Below are 14,862 nucleotides of genomic sequence, written 5' to 3'. Positions count from 1 at the left end.
ATAGGATTGACGGAGTACATCGAAAAAGTTCAAAGAAGGGCAGCACGTTTTGTATTATCTCTACAAAGGGGAGAGAGAGTCACTGAAATGATACCGGATTTGGGGTGGACATAATTAAAACAAAGGCGTTTTTCGTTGCGGCGGAATCTTCTCACGAAATTCCAATGACCTACTTTCTCCTCCGAATGCGAAAATATTTTGTTGACAGGAACCTATAAGAGAGAAACGATCACCATGATAAAATAGGGGAAATCAGAGATCGAACGGAAAGATATAGGTGTTCGTCCTTTCCGTGCGCTATGCGAGATTGTTGTTCAAATGTGTGTGAATTTCTGGGCGCAGCCCCACATCCTCCCACGCTCAGAAAAATGGTACCGAATCCTCCCAAGCCCGCAAGGGTCTGAAAAACGATGGCACCGAATCCTCCCGTTTGAAGCAGGTAGCAGTTCTAAACCTTACGAATACTCCAAGCAGGCAAAGGAAAGCATATGAAGTTACAGTAGTAGATGTAAAAAAAATTTCGCGTGTGTTGTGAGTATGTTTAAAAGTTTTATCTTATTGAGACCAGCCGACACAGCGCCAGCGACTAAGTCCCGCCCAAGGTCACATGCAAAGCGTGCATAGGTGTATCAATATTTTTTTGTTTAAAACATGCTAGGGGTAGGGGAAGGAGATAAGGAACATGGCAGAGATAATCATATTATTGTCTATAATACAACATATAACGTGTCAGTTTGGGAGGATTCGGTCCTGTTGCCTGCCTTCCTACCTGGATTCGGGAGAATTCTGGGCTGCGTCCGAATTTATAAAGGACCAAACTGCTAAGGTCATCGGTCCCTAGACTAACACACTACTAAAACTAACTTACGCTAAAGACACCACACACACCCATGCCCGAGGGAGGACTCGAACTTCCGGCAGGAGGGGCCGCGCAATTAGTAACATGGCCCCTCTAACCGCGCGCTTCTGTGCGAGACTGGAATAATAGAGAATTGTGAAGGTGGTTCGATGAAGCCTGTGCTAGCCACGTGAATGTGATTTGCAGAGTATCCATGTAGATTTAGATGCACCGGGTGATCAAAAAGTCAGTATGAATTTGAAAACTGAATAAATCAGGGAATAATGTAGATAGAGAGGTACAAATTGACACGCATGCTTGGAATGACATGGGGTTTTATTAAAACCAAAAAATACAAAAGTTCAAAAAATGTCCGACAGATGGCTCTTCATGTGATCAGAATAGCAATAATTAGCATAACAAAATAAGACAACGCAAAGATGAAGTTCTTTACAGGAAATGCTCAATATGTCCGCCATCATTCCTCAACAATAGCTGTAGTCGAGGAATAATGTTGTGAACAGCACTGCAAAGCATGTCCGGAGTTATGGTGAGGCATTGGCTTCGGATGTTGTCTTTCAGCATCCCCAGATTTGTCGGTCGATCACGATACACTTGCGACTTCAGGTAACCCAAAAGCCTATAATCGCACGGACTGAGGTCTGGGGACCTGGGAGGCTAAGCATGACGAAAGTGGCGGCTGAGCACACGATCATCACTAAACGACGCGTGCAAGAGGTCTCCCACGCATTTAGCAATATGGGGTGGAGAGCCATCCAGCATAAACATCGTACGTTCCAGCAAGTGCTTATCAGCCAGGTTGGGATTAATGCGATTCTGTAACATATCGATGTACCTCACACCCGTCACGGTAGCAGCTACAAAACCAGAATCACGCATTTCCTCGAAGACAAAAAGGCCCGATAACGGTAGATGTGGTAAATCTAACCCATTCCGTGACTTTCTCGTCGTTCAATGGAGTTTCCACGACAGTTCTAGGATTTTCGGTAGCCCACATTCGGCAGTTAAAGGCGTTGACAGACCCTCGGAGCGTGAAATGAGCTTCGTCGGTCCACAACACCTTACTCAACCAATCGTCATCTTCCGCCATCTTTTGAAACGCCCACACCGTAAATGTCCTCCGCTTCACTAAATCGCCAGGTAACAGTTCATGATGCCGATGGATTTTGTTCGGATAGCATCAGAGGGTACGCCTCAGTGCCATCCAAACAGTAGTGTATGGAATGCCGGTGCGATGTGCGACTGCAAGTGCACTGACTTAACCCGTGCATAGAGTGGTTCTAGGCGCTTCAGTGTGGAACCGCGCGACTGCTACGGTCGCAGGTTCAAATCCTGCCTCGGCATGGATGTGTGTGATGTCCTTAGGCTAGTTACGTTAAAGTAGTTATAAGTTCTAGGGGACTGATGACCTAAGACGTAGAGTCCGATAGTGCTCAGAGCTATTTGAAGCATTTGGACTGTCTCGGCAGCATTACGCCTTGTGCTCGGTCGGCCATTACGGGGTCTATCGTCTAAACAACCCGTGGCTTCAAACTTCGAAATCATTCTCGCCACAGCTTCATTTGTCAATGGACCTTTACCCGTTCCAATCCCCTTCCTATGGCGATAGGATCGTAACGCTGAACTAGCACATTCCCCATTCTGATAATACAGCTTCACTAAAAGCGCCTCTTCAGGTAACGTCAACATGCTGCGACTGCTGGCGCATCTGATTCTCTCTCGCATTACAGCTCCTTTTATACACGATTGTCATGCGCAGTCACTAACGTTTTGCTGGCCAGCGCCATCTGTCGGACATCTGTCCAAGCACGTGTGTCAATTTTTACCTTACATTATTCCACAGTTTATTAAGTTCCCAAATTTATACTTTTTAATCACCCAGTAGATATACACTCTTGGAAATAGAAATAAGAACACCGTGAATTCATTGTCCCAGGAAGGGGAAACTTTATTGACACATTCCTGGGGTCAGATAAATCACATGATCACACTGACAGAACCACAGGCACATAGACACAGGCAACAGAGCATGCACAATGTCGGCACTACTACAGTGTACATCCACCTTTCGCAGCAATGCAGGCTGCTATTCTCCCATGGAGACGATCGTAGAGATGCTGGATGTAGTCCTGTGGAATGGCTTGCCATGCCATTTCCATCTGGCGCCTCAGCTGGACCGGCGTTCGTGCTGGACGTGCAGACCGCGTGAGACGACGCTTCATCCAGTCCCAAACATGCTCAATGGGGGACAGATCCGGAGATCTTGCTGGCCAGGGTAGTTGACTTACACCTTCTAGAGCACGTTGGGTAGCACGGGATACATGCGGACGTGCATTGTCCTGTTGGAACAGCAAGTTCCCTTGCCGGTCTAGGAATGGTACAACGATGGGTTCGATGGCGGTTTGGATGTACCGTGCACTATTCAGTGTCCCCTCGACGATCACCAGAGGTGTACGGCCAGTGTAGGAGATCGCTCCCCACACTGTGATGCCGGGTGTTGGCCCTGTGTGCCTCGGTCGTATGCAGTCCTGATTGTGGCGCTCAACAGCACGGCGCCAAACACGCATACGACCATCATTGGCACCAAGGCAGAAGCGACTCTCGTCGCTGAAGACGACACGTCTCCATTCGTCCCTCCATTCACGCCTGTCGCGACACCACTGGAGGCGGGCTGCACGATGTTGGGGCGTGAGCGGAAGACGGCCTCACGGTGTGCGGGACCGTAGCCCAGCTTCATGGAGACGGTTGCGAATGGTCCTCGCCGATACCCCAGGAGCAACAGTGTCCCTAATTTGCTGGGAAGTGGCGGTGCGGTCCCCTACGGCACTGCGTAGGATCCTACGGTCTTGGCGTGCATCCGTGCGTCGCTGCGGTCCGGTCCCAGGTCGACGGGCACGTGGACCTTCCGCCGACCACTGGCGACAACATCGATGTACTGTGGAGACCTCACGCCCCACGTGTTGAGCAATTAGGCGGTACGTCCACCCGGCCTCCCGCGTGCCCACTATACGCCCTCGCTCAAAGTCCGTCAACTGCACATACGGTTCACGTCCACGCTGTCGCGGCATGCTACCAGTGTTAAAGACTGCGATGGAGCTCCGTATGTCACTGGCTGACACTTACGGCGGCGGTGCACAAATGCTGCGCAGCTAGCGCCATTCGACGGCCAACACCGCGGTTCCTGGTGTGTCCGCTGTGCCGTGCGTGTGATCATTGCTTGTACAGCCCTCTCGCAGTGTCCGGAGCAAGTATGGTGGGTGTGACACACCGGTGTCAATGTGTTCTTTTACACACACACACACGAGTAGAGGATACAACAATTGTTAACCCGCACATAGACTGGACGTACCTGGTGGCGGTGGAACCGACGGGAGAGGGCGGCATGGGCGGCGGTGTCGGGATGTCGAGCAGACGGCTGGCAGCGGCGGTGGGGCCGGTGGGCGGCGCCGAGGAGGGCGTGGGCGGCGGCGGCGACTCGACGCGCGGGGGCGGCTCCGGCTCCTGCGATAGGAAGCGGCGGTGGGGGCGGCGCAGCGCCGGCCGCTCGCGGCGGGTGCTCTCCTCGCGGTCCAGCGCGTACTTGTTGAACAGCACCGGCGTCCTGGACGCTGCCGCCGCGTCGGCCGCGCCCACGCCACCCGGCAGCTCCGTCGCGCCTGCCGGCACCGCAGTTGTCGATATGAACGTTACGATGCGTAACTCAGTGGGATCCTCCGCTCTTTTTGCAGGTCGAGGGGAAGTAGAGACTGGCCTTCTTCGGCTTCCTTCATAGTCAAAGGATCCAACCTGTTTTCCCCTCTTAAAGTACAACCTCTGACAATAAAGTATGGTGAATGAAGTCAGAACGGTCGATCGGGCAACCGTGGCGACTCACAACGCCGCACCTGCGTAGTGGCCGGTGGTGACATCCTGCCCTGACCCTAGTTCCGTTGAGCATCGTGTTTCTTCCGTGTCACACCTGCTGGACGAAGTGCTTGTTTACTGCGTGCCGGCACGGTAGCTCAGCGTGTTCGGTCAGAGGGCTGTAATTAAAAAAAAAACTGAGTGAAGGAATCAACGACCCGCCAGGGTAGCCGGGAGCGCTAACGCGCTGCTTCCTGGACTCGAGTAGGGCGCCGGTCCCGTATCGAATCCGCCCGGCGGATTAACGACGGCGGCCGGTGTGCCTGGATGCGGTTTTTAGGCGGTTTCCCACATCCTACTAGGTGAATACCGGGCTGGTCCCCACGCCCCGCCTAAGTTACACGACTCGCAGACATTTGCAACACATTCACACTCTTTCACGATTTAAACTATACGCAGACAGCTGCGGTACAGTAATTCCGTCCCAGGGGGTATCGGGTGGGGGCAGGAAGGGCATCCGGCTACCCCTTAACATAACCATGCCAAATCCGTACTTAACCCTGCCGACCCTGGGCCCAGTGCGGGATACAGGCAGTAGCGAAAGAAAGAAAGAAAGTGGAGGAATCAACGATCAACTTGAACTGATGTCTTGTGACGTCCGCCCAGACCAAACGCAACGAACAATACCGAACAAAAAAAAATGGATAGAGCGTCTGCCATGCAAGCAGGAGATCTCGGGTTCGAGTCCCGGTCGGAGCACACATTTTCAACTGTCACCATTGACTTATATCAACGCCTGTATGCAGCTAAGGGTTTTCATTTCATTGTAATTTCATTCTAAGGAGCTGCATGGTCACCGATGGTATATGTTCTTTCGGACATGTCCGAAGGAACAGATACGATCTTCATATACATTCGTTTTCGTGCTGTCACGTCCCATATTTCATAATTGTTACCATCCAAAATCAGGTCATTCTTTTTGGAACACCCTCTATAACGTGTAGGATCCACCCTTATTTTTGTCAGCCTAGCAAGGGGATATAAATGACTGGTCCTCTTAGACTTTCTTCACAGTCAAAGTATGTCAAAGCCAGTGGCCAGACATTACTTTGTCAGCCTCCTCAGTCCCAGTGTAGCATATACAACAGGCGGCCAAAAATGTGGAAACACAAGAAACACCACACATTACAATGCCCAATACGGTGTAGTAAAATCGTTGCCATTCAAAACTGCTTCCACTCGTCTCGGAATGCATAAATACCGTCCATTATGAGTTTCAAGGTTATGTTGTACCATTCTTCCCGCAAATTAATGGCAAGTTCTGGTAACGAGTTGGATAGTGATCATGAACCCTTCTCTCCTAGGTAGCCCACAAAGGCTTAATAAATTGAGATCTGTTGATTGGTGGGCAGAGGAGATGTAACAATACGTCTCATGCTCACAAAACCATTTCTAGACGATGCGAGCTGGACGAACAAGAACCCCAGTGTCTTCAAACATGTCCGCATCTCGTCGTCGTGCGGTAGCGTTCTCGCTTCCCACGCCCGGGTTCGATTCCCGGCGGGATCAGGGATTTTCTCTGCCTCGTGATGGCTGGGTGTTGTGTGCTGTCCTCAGGTTAGTTAGGTTTAAGTAGTTCTAAGTTCCGGGGGACTCATGACCATAGATGTTAAGTCCCATAGTGCTCAGAGCCATTTGAACCATTTGTCTTCAAACACAGCATCACTATTAAGTGACAGACATTGTACAACGGTTGTACCAAAAGTGAGGTTGCCATATCTTTTACAAGTAGAAAACATTGTTTATTGTTATTAATTTATAATTTGTTGAAAAGCTTACATTTTTTTTCGATTTTTCAACATAGTCTCCATTTTTTTCGACACACTTTTGAAGACAGTGCTCCAGTTTTTGTATTCCTAAGTTGAAGAAGTTTCCCGCCAACCTGTTGAGGAAGCGTGTGGCCTCTGTTCGAGCTTCATCATTGCTCTTGAAGCGTTTGCCACCTAAGTGTTCTTTTAGCTTGGGGCAGAGGTTGTAATCGCTGGGGGCTAAGTCCAGGCTGTACAGGGGATGGGTCATAACAGTCCACACAAATTTCTTCTAAAGCTCCTTTGTTTGAAGAGCGATGTGGGTCGAGGGTTGTCGTGAAGAAGCACTACTCGTCCTCTCTGGCGATTCTGGATTGCTCGCTGGAGTTTGGCCAATGTTTCACAATATCTGTCTGAGTTAATTGCCGTCCCAGATTGCATAAAATCGACGAGGAGTACGCCCCTCCAATCCCAAAACACAGTCGCCATAACTTTTCCTGCCGACTGTGTTCGTCTGAATTTCTTTGGTGGCAGTGAACTGGAGCGACGTCACTGACGAGATTGTCGTTTTGTTTCGGGGATGTAATGAAACACCCACGTTTCATCTCCCATGATGATAGAGTCCAACAACATCTCCTTGTCGCCTCCTCCCTCACATTGTTGAAGAAACTTGCCTCCTTGTTGTCTCCTCCCTCACATTGTTGAAGAAACTTGCGAGCACTGTCGAGGCATTGTTCCTCAGTCAGTTGCCTCCGGGGGACCCAGCGAGTACACACCTCACGATAACCCAACGTTTTTGTTAAAGTTCTTTGAATTGTGTCGTGGGAAGCTTCAGGAATGCGTTCAACAAGTTCATGGGCAGTTACCCTCCGATCTTTGAGCAGCTCACTGTTGATTTTCTGGACAATTGCATCCGAAACCGGCGGTCTTCCACTCCGTTCTTCACCGTGAACTTCCACGTGGCCTTCAGCAAAAGCCTTGCACCATTGGCGGACGTGCTGAACGGACATGCACTCTTCACCATAAACCTCAGTCAGCTGCCGATGAATCTCCACAGGAAGTAACATTCTTGCGTGGAGAAACCGGATTACTGCTTGAACCTCGCACAACCCTCGTACCATGGGATGGAACTCATCAGCCAAAATGTTCACGTAAGCCTTGGCAGTAATGCAAGCTTGCAGAGTAACCACGGAATGCCACATTGTGACTGTGCAAATCATCACCCTCCATGTTTCACTGTTTGGATGTAAACGCGGCCAAAAGTTGGAAACAGAGCGCAACGCGAGTCATCTGACCAAACAACATTCTTTCATTGCTCCACAGTCCTGGTTTTATGGCTCCAGCATCACCTTTTCCTGTTATGGGCATTTACGTCTGATGAGTTGCTTCGGAATTTCAGCTCGCCCTGCAATTTCCTGCTTATGGAACTCCTTCCGTGTTGTTTTGGTGATGGCAGGATTTGCAAGTACTACAATCAGTGCTGCAGTGACTTTTTCCGCTGCAGGCCTCTTATTTTCTGTCACACTGCACTATACATCTTCGACATGGTGCCTCTTTAAATACCAAGCACTTCGGCTTCATTGGTTACGGAAGCACCAATCATACGAGATCCAACAATTTGCTCACGATCGAATTCATTTAGCTCTGCGAGAACGAACTCAAAACTACACACACCGGCAGCGGGTAAGAGACTTTCAAGCAAAACGTCTCACCTTTATGGGAATATGCGAGGGTAAGTCAATTATTATCCGCAATTCAGTTATATTTTTGTTTATTTTGGTAGTATTGACGTTTTACGTTGATGACGCATAATTTGTTTATTTGTTGTTATATCTTTGCAATTTTCAAGCTGCTAGGTTAGTTTCGTTATCTCTGCCGCGCTGTTAATCGTGGCTGCGCCGGTGTCTATTTGCACCAAAGAAGAGGGTTCGTTTTTTGTGGTCGGATGGCGCATCAGGAGCTGAAATTCATTGAAGACTTTCGGTACAGTACGTTAACAGTGTTTTGTCACAACGGAGTGTCTACGAATGGATTGAAAAATTCCGAAATGGTAGCATAAGTGATACGCACGATGGCGGCTGGAGTGGCCGAGAGGTTCTAGGCGCTACAGTTTGGAACCGCGCGACCGATACGGTCGCAGGTTCGAATCCTGCTTCGGGCATGGATGTGTGTGGTGTCCTTAGGTTAGTTAGGTTTAAGTAGTACTAAGTTCTAGGGGACTGATGACCTCAGAAGTTAAGTCCTATAGTGCGCAGAGCCATTTGAACCACTTGTTACGCACGATGAAGCCGCACGACCGTTTACCGCCACAAATGAAGAAACCATTGAGCGATCACGTGAAATGATTCTATTAGACTGACGATTAACTATTGACGAAGTGGCACATCGTCTACAAATTAGTCACGGTTCTGCCTACGAAATCATCCACTACAGACTTGGGTTTCATAATGTTTGTGCAAGATGGACCCCAAAACGACACACACAGTTGCATAAACAAACGCGCTTCGACATCTGCAAAAAAAAAAAAATTTTGGATCGCAATGGTAACGAAGGGGACAACTTCTTAGACAGGATCATTACTGGTGACGAAACATGGATTATCATTAAAAGTCGGAGAGTAAACGGCAGATTGTGGAATGGAAACATCCAAATTCGCCGTGTAAAAAAAAGTTCAAGACCCAACCGTCTGCAGGAAAACTGATGCTTACGGTTTTTTGGGACGCACAAGGTCCAGTACTGGAACATTATGTGGCAAGGGTCACAACAATGAACAGTGTACGTTACTGTGAGATGCTTACTGCCAGGCAAAAGCCTGCAATTCGAAGCAAACGCCGAGGATTGCTGTGAGAAGGTGTTGTGTTGCTGCACGACAATCGCCGTCTGCATACTGCTGCCAACGCTGCTGAAACGCTCCAGAATCTCAAATTTGAAATACTCGATCATCCTCCATATAGCCCCGATCTTGCCCCCTTTAACTATCACTTGTTTGGTCCAGTCAAACATGCTTTAAGGAGCCGTCGATTTGCCTCGGACGGAGCAGTGAAAGAAGCGGTGCATTCCTGGCTCGCAGCTCAACCGAAAACCTTTTTTATGAGGGCATCAGGAAGCTTGTCCAACGATGGCCCATGTGCGCTGAAACTCAAGGAGACTATGTCTTAAAATGATGTTCTTGTAAGTTTCCTACTTGATTAAAATAATTTTTTTAATTTTTTTGCGGGTAATAATTAACTTAACCTCGTACATAATGGATGTACGAGTACAGGGTGTAGATGCATGGATGACGACATATGGAAGTTTGAGCGTCGCCGTGAGTCGAGTACGGACAGCCAAATTATAAAGCGACCCGCTCGCGAGAAGCGAAAACTTCGAGTTCGAATCCCACTCCGGCACAAATTTTCACTGTCTTCATTCGGTTCTAGAGCTGATGGTTGTCCATATTTGCAACTGCGAAAACATTTTTAATGTACACAGAACACAGCGCAACTTTCAGGCTTGCCTAGCATCTACATTTTTGTTCAAATATGCATCTTCCGCGATGTTCCCATATTTTTATTTATTGTTTTACAAATACTGCACCTTTTATAAATCATGATTACTTAAGAAATAACAATGTTAATATGACAAATATCATTAAATAACTTGAGTGTCTATAGTTTTATTTTCATTTATTTAACCGTATGGCTAGGGCCCCCTATCGGGCAGACAGTAGGCCGGGTGCCGGTCTTTTAAGTTGACGCCACTTCGGCGACCTGCAGTCGATGAGGATGATAGGTTGATGATGACAGCACAACACCCATTACTTGGGCGAAGAAAATTCCGTTACCCAGTCGGGAATCGAACCTGGGCCCAGAGGTCGACAATCCGTCACGCTGACCATTCAGCTACCGGTGGCAGACGTGGCTATAGTGACTCTCTCTATCACAGTGTCAACGTAGTTTCGAGAAATTAAGGCTTGTTTTTAGTAATTTGCATATGAGAACATACGCAAAGCTATATCAGCGACTATTTGTTTATCTGATTCAACTGTGGGTTCTTGGTGAAACACTATGTATTGTATTAATTAAACTGAACACTTATTTAGCACCGAGCGAGGTGGCGCAGTGGTTAGCACACTGGACTCGCATGTGGGAGGACGACGGTTCAATCCCGTCTCCGGGCATCCTGATTTAGGTTTTCCGTGATTTCCCTAAATCGCTTCAGGCAAATGCTGGGATGGTTCCTTTGAAAGGGCACGGCCGATTTCCTTCCCCATCCTTCCCTAACCCGAGCTTGGGCTCCGTCTCTAATGACCTCGTTGTCGACGGGACGTTAAACACTAACCACCACCACTTATTTAGCCTTGTTTCACAAACTTTACTGTTATTGTGTTATCTAGGTTTCCGGTTGTAAACCCATTTTCTAGTCAACAACTGGTCGCTAAGATGGCAACCAAGCAGAAAATAATGTCAACTTTTTAATACATCGAATACTTACTTAAACTACGAGAGACGTTAAAAAGGAAAGTTCGTCATTGTTTCTGACACAGAAAATTTATTGCCAGAAACAACACTATACTCGTACACCTTGCACTATTTTTCGACATAATCGCACCGACACTCAGACATTTGTCGTTGCGAGCAATCAGTTTGAAGATACCACTCTGGCAAAACTCGTTTCCTTGTGATGCAAGGAATTGTCGTATACACTCTAGCAATGTTGTTTCCATTCGTGAATGTGGAAGAATGCCTATTTCTACCTTCATCCTACATGCTGTACCTTCCATCTCTGAATATGCAATACCAGTGAGCAAACATTTGACGAGACATGACCTCTTCACCACACCATAGGTGTTCATGAATGACGAACACAGTAGCCCCATGTGCCCATACATACCGGATATCAGCACACAATTCAATTGGCGGCCATGTTGTTAGCACAGGTTCGAATCCTGCCTCGGGCATGGATATTTGTGATGTCCTTAGGTTAGTTAGGTTTAAGTAGTTCTACGTTGTAGGAGACTGATGACCTCAGAAGTTGAGTCCTATAGTGCTCAGAGCCATTTTAACCATTTTGAAAATTTGAAAACATATAATTACTAGGGTAAAAACCTTATTTGAGCCCTGATGCAGCCTATATGCCCTAATATTTGGTACATCACAAAAAAATTTAATTCAGTATTTAGATCTTAGTTTTTCCCAGAATGACGCATTGAGCACCAATATAAACTTTTTATTCACAAAACCTAAGCTCAATACTGAAAAGGCTAAAGCAGTTTGACGCAGTTCCCCAAAACACTCGCTAAAATCGACTTTGAAGGTTCCGAGAGCTATTAAGGGCAGATAAACTGCATGAACGGGTGGGCATGATCGCCAAAGATAGATACATACTTTCGACGATGCACTGAATGACGAGATCACCCAGCGAACGCCACGAAAATATTCTCCACATCATAACGCTCCTTCCTCCGGCCTGGATCTTCCCGACGATTGTTGCAGGGCCGTACACGTCAACGGCCATCTGTCCAGTGGAGCATAAAACGTGATTCATCTGAAAAGGCCAGACGTTTCACGCATTACACGCCAGATGCCATGTGTCATCTGGAAAGGCCACCTGTCCTCGTTCAGTAGACGTGCAGTTGCGGTATTGGCGTCCAAATTCCAGCCTTCTTCGCTGATGATCAGCAGTCAGCGTGGGTGCACGAGCCAGGCCCCTGATGCAGAGGTCTACACGCAGCAAAATTCACTGAACGGTCGTTGGTAGCCCGTTGATCCGTCTGGGTAGTCAGTTCAATGGTTCAAATGGCTCTGAGCACTATGGGACTTAACATCTAAGGTCATCAGTCCCCTAGAACTTAGAACTACTTAAACCTAACTAACCTAAGGACATCACACACATCCAAGCCCGAGGCAGGATTCGAACCTGCGACCGCAGCGGTCGCGCGGTTCCAGACTGAAGCGCCTAGAACCTCTCGGCCACACAGACCGACAGCAGTCAGTAGCGCAACTATTCGTCCGTAGACATCTCTACAGGCGTCACTCATCTCCATCTATGGCCCGTGGTGCAACACAGTTTGCCGCCTGTTTTGAATAGCGCCATTTTGTCACACATGGTATACTTTAACTACGGCGACATGCGAATTGTTTACAAATTTAGCCGTTTCGGAAATGTTCCTGATCTTGCCCCGAAAGCCAATGACCATGCCCTTTTGAACTTCAGATAAATCGCACTGTTTCTGCATCAAGAGAACAATTGCACTGTTTTCCGCGTCCCCCGGCATGCTTTATATACGCTCCACTGCAAGCGCTGCCACCTGACGTCTGCGGGTGTTTATCGCAAGTCGAACATAGGCGGCGGTCACATCAATGTGACTAGACCGTGTAGAAATGTATAGCAACACGTGGCCTGTTGGGGTTCCACTGCGGTTATGCGAATATGGACTCAATGGCTCCATGTATCCTATGCACCTAGGAAAACTAAACTCACCATATTGCATCTGTCATCGTCATGAAAGCCGAGGACCCGGCGTAATTTTATGGGATGCCATTGAATCAGCTCCGTCATCTACTTTCCAGTGCCAGTAACTACGGCCAGTTACAGCATTTGTGGGTTATCTTGCCTCAGCAGAGGATACCACGGCTTTATGACAACCTTCCCAACAGTATCAGTTAATGCATCCGCATCGTAAAGGGTAGGACCACATACTAACTAGTGGGCGCATCTTACCAAGTTCTTTGTAAATTCAAATCGAGTTTGTAATCAATACAATAACATGACGTACCCGCTCAACCCGTAAAGCTCCATTTCGTGTTCTTCTGGGTGCTTAAGTTTTTTTGTAAGGTAGTGTGTTATGTAGAATTTAGGTTATGAGATCAAGCCTGTTCACATCTGAAGCAATCGATGCGGAAAAGATTGTCCTCGTATTTATGACAAGCAGGGCGAGTTGAACAGAATTATATCACAAGCCATATACCCGCCTGGGATGTGTTGCTCGTACCCGAATTACAATGGAATCGCGCCTTTCGTAGTGGGGGTTAAGAGCGACTTACCAGCCACGACGGGAGGGTCTGGAAGCCGCTGGACGGGGTTGTGGTTGGGCTGCGAGGCTGGCCGCAGCGGCGTCAGAGGCGCTTCACGCTCCGTGTCGTCGTAGTATCTGCAACAGGAGAGCAGTGGTCACACTATACTGCCATCTGATGTTTAAAAATCGAAAGCGCGGAGGATATACGTGTGACAGCTGAAGCAGTTCCAGACTTCGAATCTGGGGGTACTCACTTTGTTAATTTATATCCACGTAAGATGTAACACACATTTTTTTCATGAACGGTTGCACATAACGAAACGCGGTTTGCGAGAAATGTTGCAGCGTCGAGGGACACGTAGGCTTTGTTTGGGTAATGTTTCTAGCGCTGGTATCGACGGAGATATTGAAGTAAGTACGTTTTTTTAAATGGAACATTATACTTTTTGTAACTGCATTCGATAGTTTTCGAGGAAATAGTGATATATCGTTTGTTCATGTTGAAACTTCTTTATTTAAATGTTGTGTCTGTTCTAAAATTGTTGAATGACTAAACGCAATGCAATCTGACTGCTCAAAAAAAAAAGGATAACCTGACTTCAAAAAATTAATTTACAAGAATGGCCCTGACTAAAAAGAAATCCTAACAAAAACCTATAGATTTCATTAAGCACTTACCTCACAAAAACCTTCATTACGCGAACTTCTGCAATACAGCGAGAGCCAATACTGCCAGCTAAATAAAGGATTCTAACTACTAAAGCCACTACTACTAATAAGGAAAGATTTCGTTGCAAACCAAATAATGTATTTTTTTTACCTTAATAATGCGACATCCACTTCAGACACGAATGTAAATCGTCATTGACATCTTGCACAAAGGTACATAATCATGAATAATATTCAATCTCCAAGTCGAACATGTACAGATCGTTAGCCTACGCTAACACTTCAGACCTCTACCCTCCATCAATGCTAACTTCTCACATTTAACATCCATCACTGCTGGCTGTTCGTCTCCAAATGCCCAACAGTACTTCCATCACTGCTGGCGACTTACTTCCAGCTGCCCAACACTACTGGCGATTAACTTCCAACTGCCCAACAGCACTGGCGATTAATTTCCAACAACGAGTCCGACCAACCACAGAGTCTCTTACAAAGTGCAGTCAGACATTTAACGCAAAGCGCTGCACAGCGCTACCAACACAGAAGCAGCCCACTTACAATGTTGACGTTGAAACGTGTCGTAAAAATTCGAGAAATGTCCTAGAATGTGAGAGCACGGTGACTGGAAACGGCATTAACGGTGCAAACACCGCCAAGCAGAGCTCTCGTGCTACACTGTGTCAGAA

The 14,862-nt window shown here is 47.5% G+C and overlaps 1 protein-coding gene across 1 annotated transcript in view; it reads right to left on the bottom strand.

The window, feature by feature from the left end:
* The window catches only part of LOC126284273 (uncharacterized), a 626,414-nt gene that overhangs the window by 40,831 nt on the left and 570,721 nt on the right, over nucleotides 1-14,862 (bottom strand). The window contains exons 5-6 of the mRNA XM_049983089.1: nucleotides 13,536-13,642; nucleotides 4,209-4,515 (exon numbers count right to left, since the gene is read on the bottom strand). Of these exons, the coding sequence (XP_049839046.1) occupies nucleotides 4,209-4,515; nucleotides 13,536-13,642 (414 nt within the window). The remainder of the gene's footprint in view (nucleotides 1-4,208; nucleotides 4,516-13,535; nucleotides 13,643-14,862) is intronic.

Source organism: Schistocerca gregaria, chromosome 8 (assembly GCF_023897955.1).
Source record: "Schistocerca gregaria isolate iqSchGreg1 chromosome 8, iqSchGreg1.2, whole genome shotgun sequence".
In the NCBI taxonomy this organism is placed as follows: domain Eukaryota; kingdom Metazoa; phylum Arthropoda; class Insecta; order Orthoptera; family Acrididae; genus Schistocerca; species Schistocerca gregaria.
This window is presented reverse-complemented; position numbering and strand designations above follow the sequence as displayed.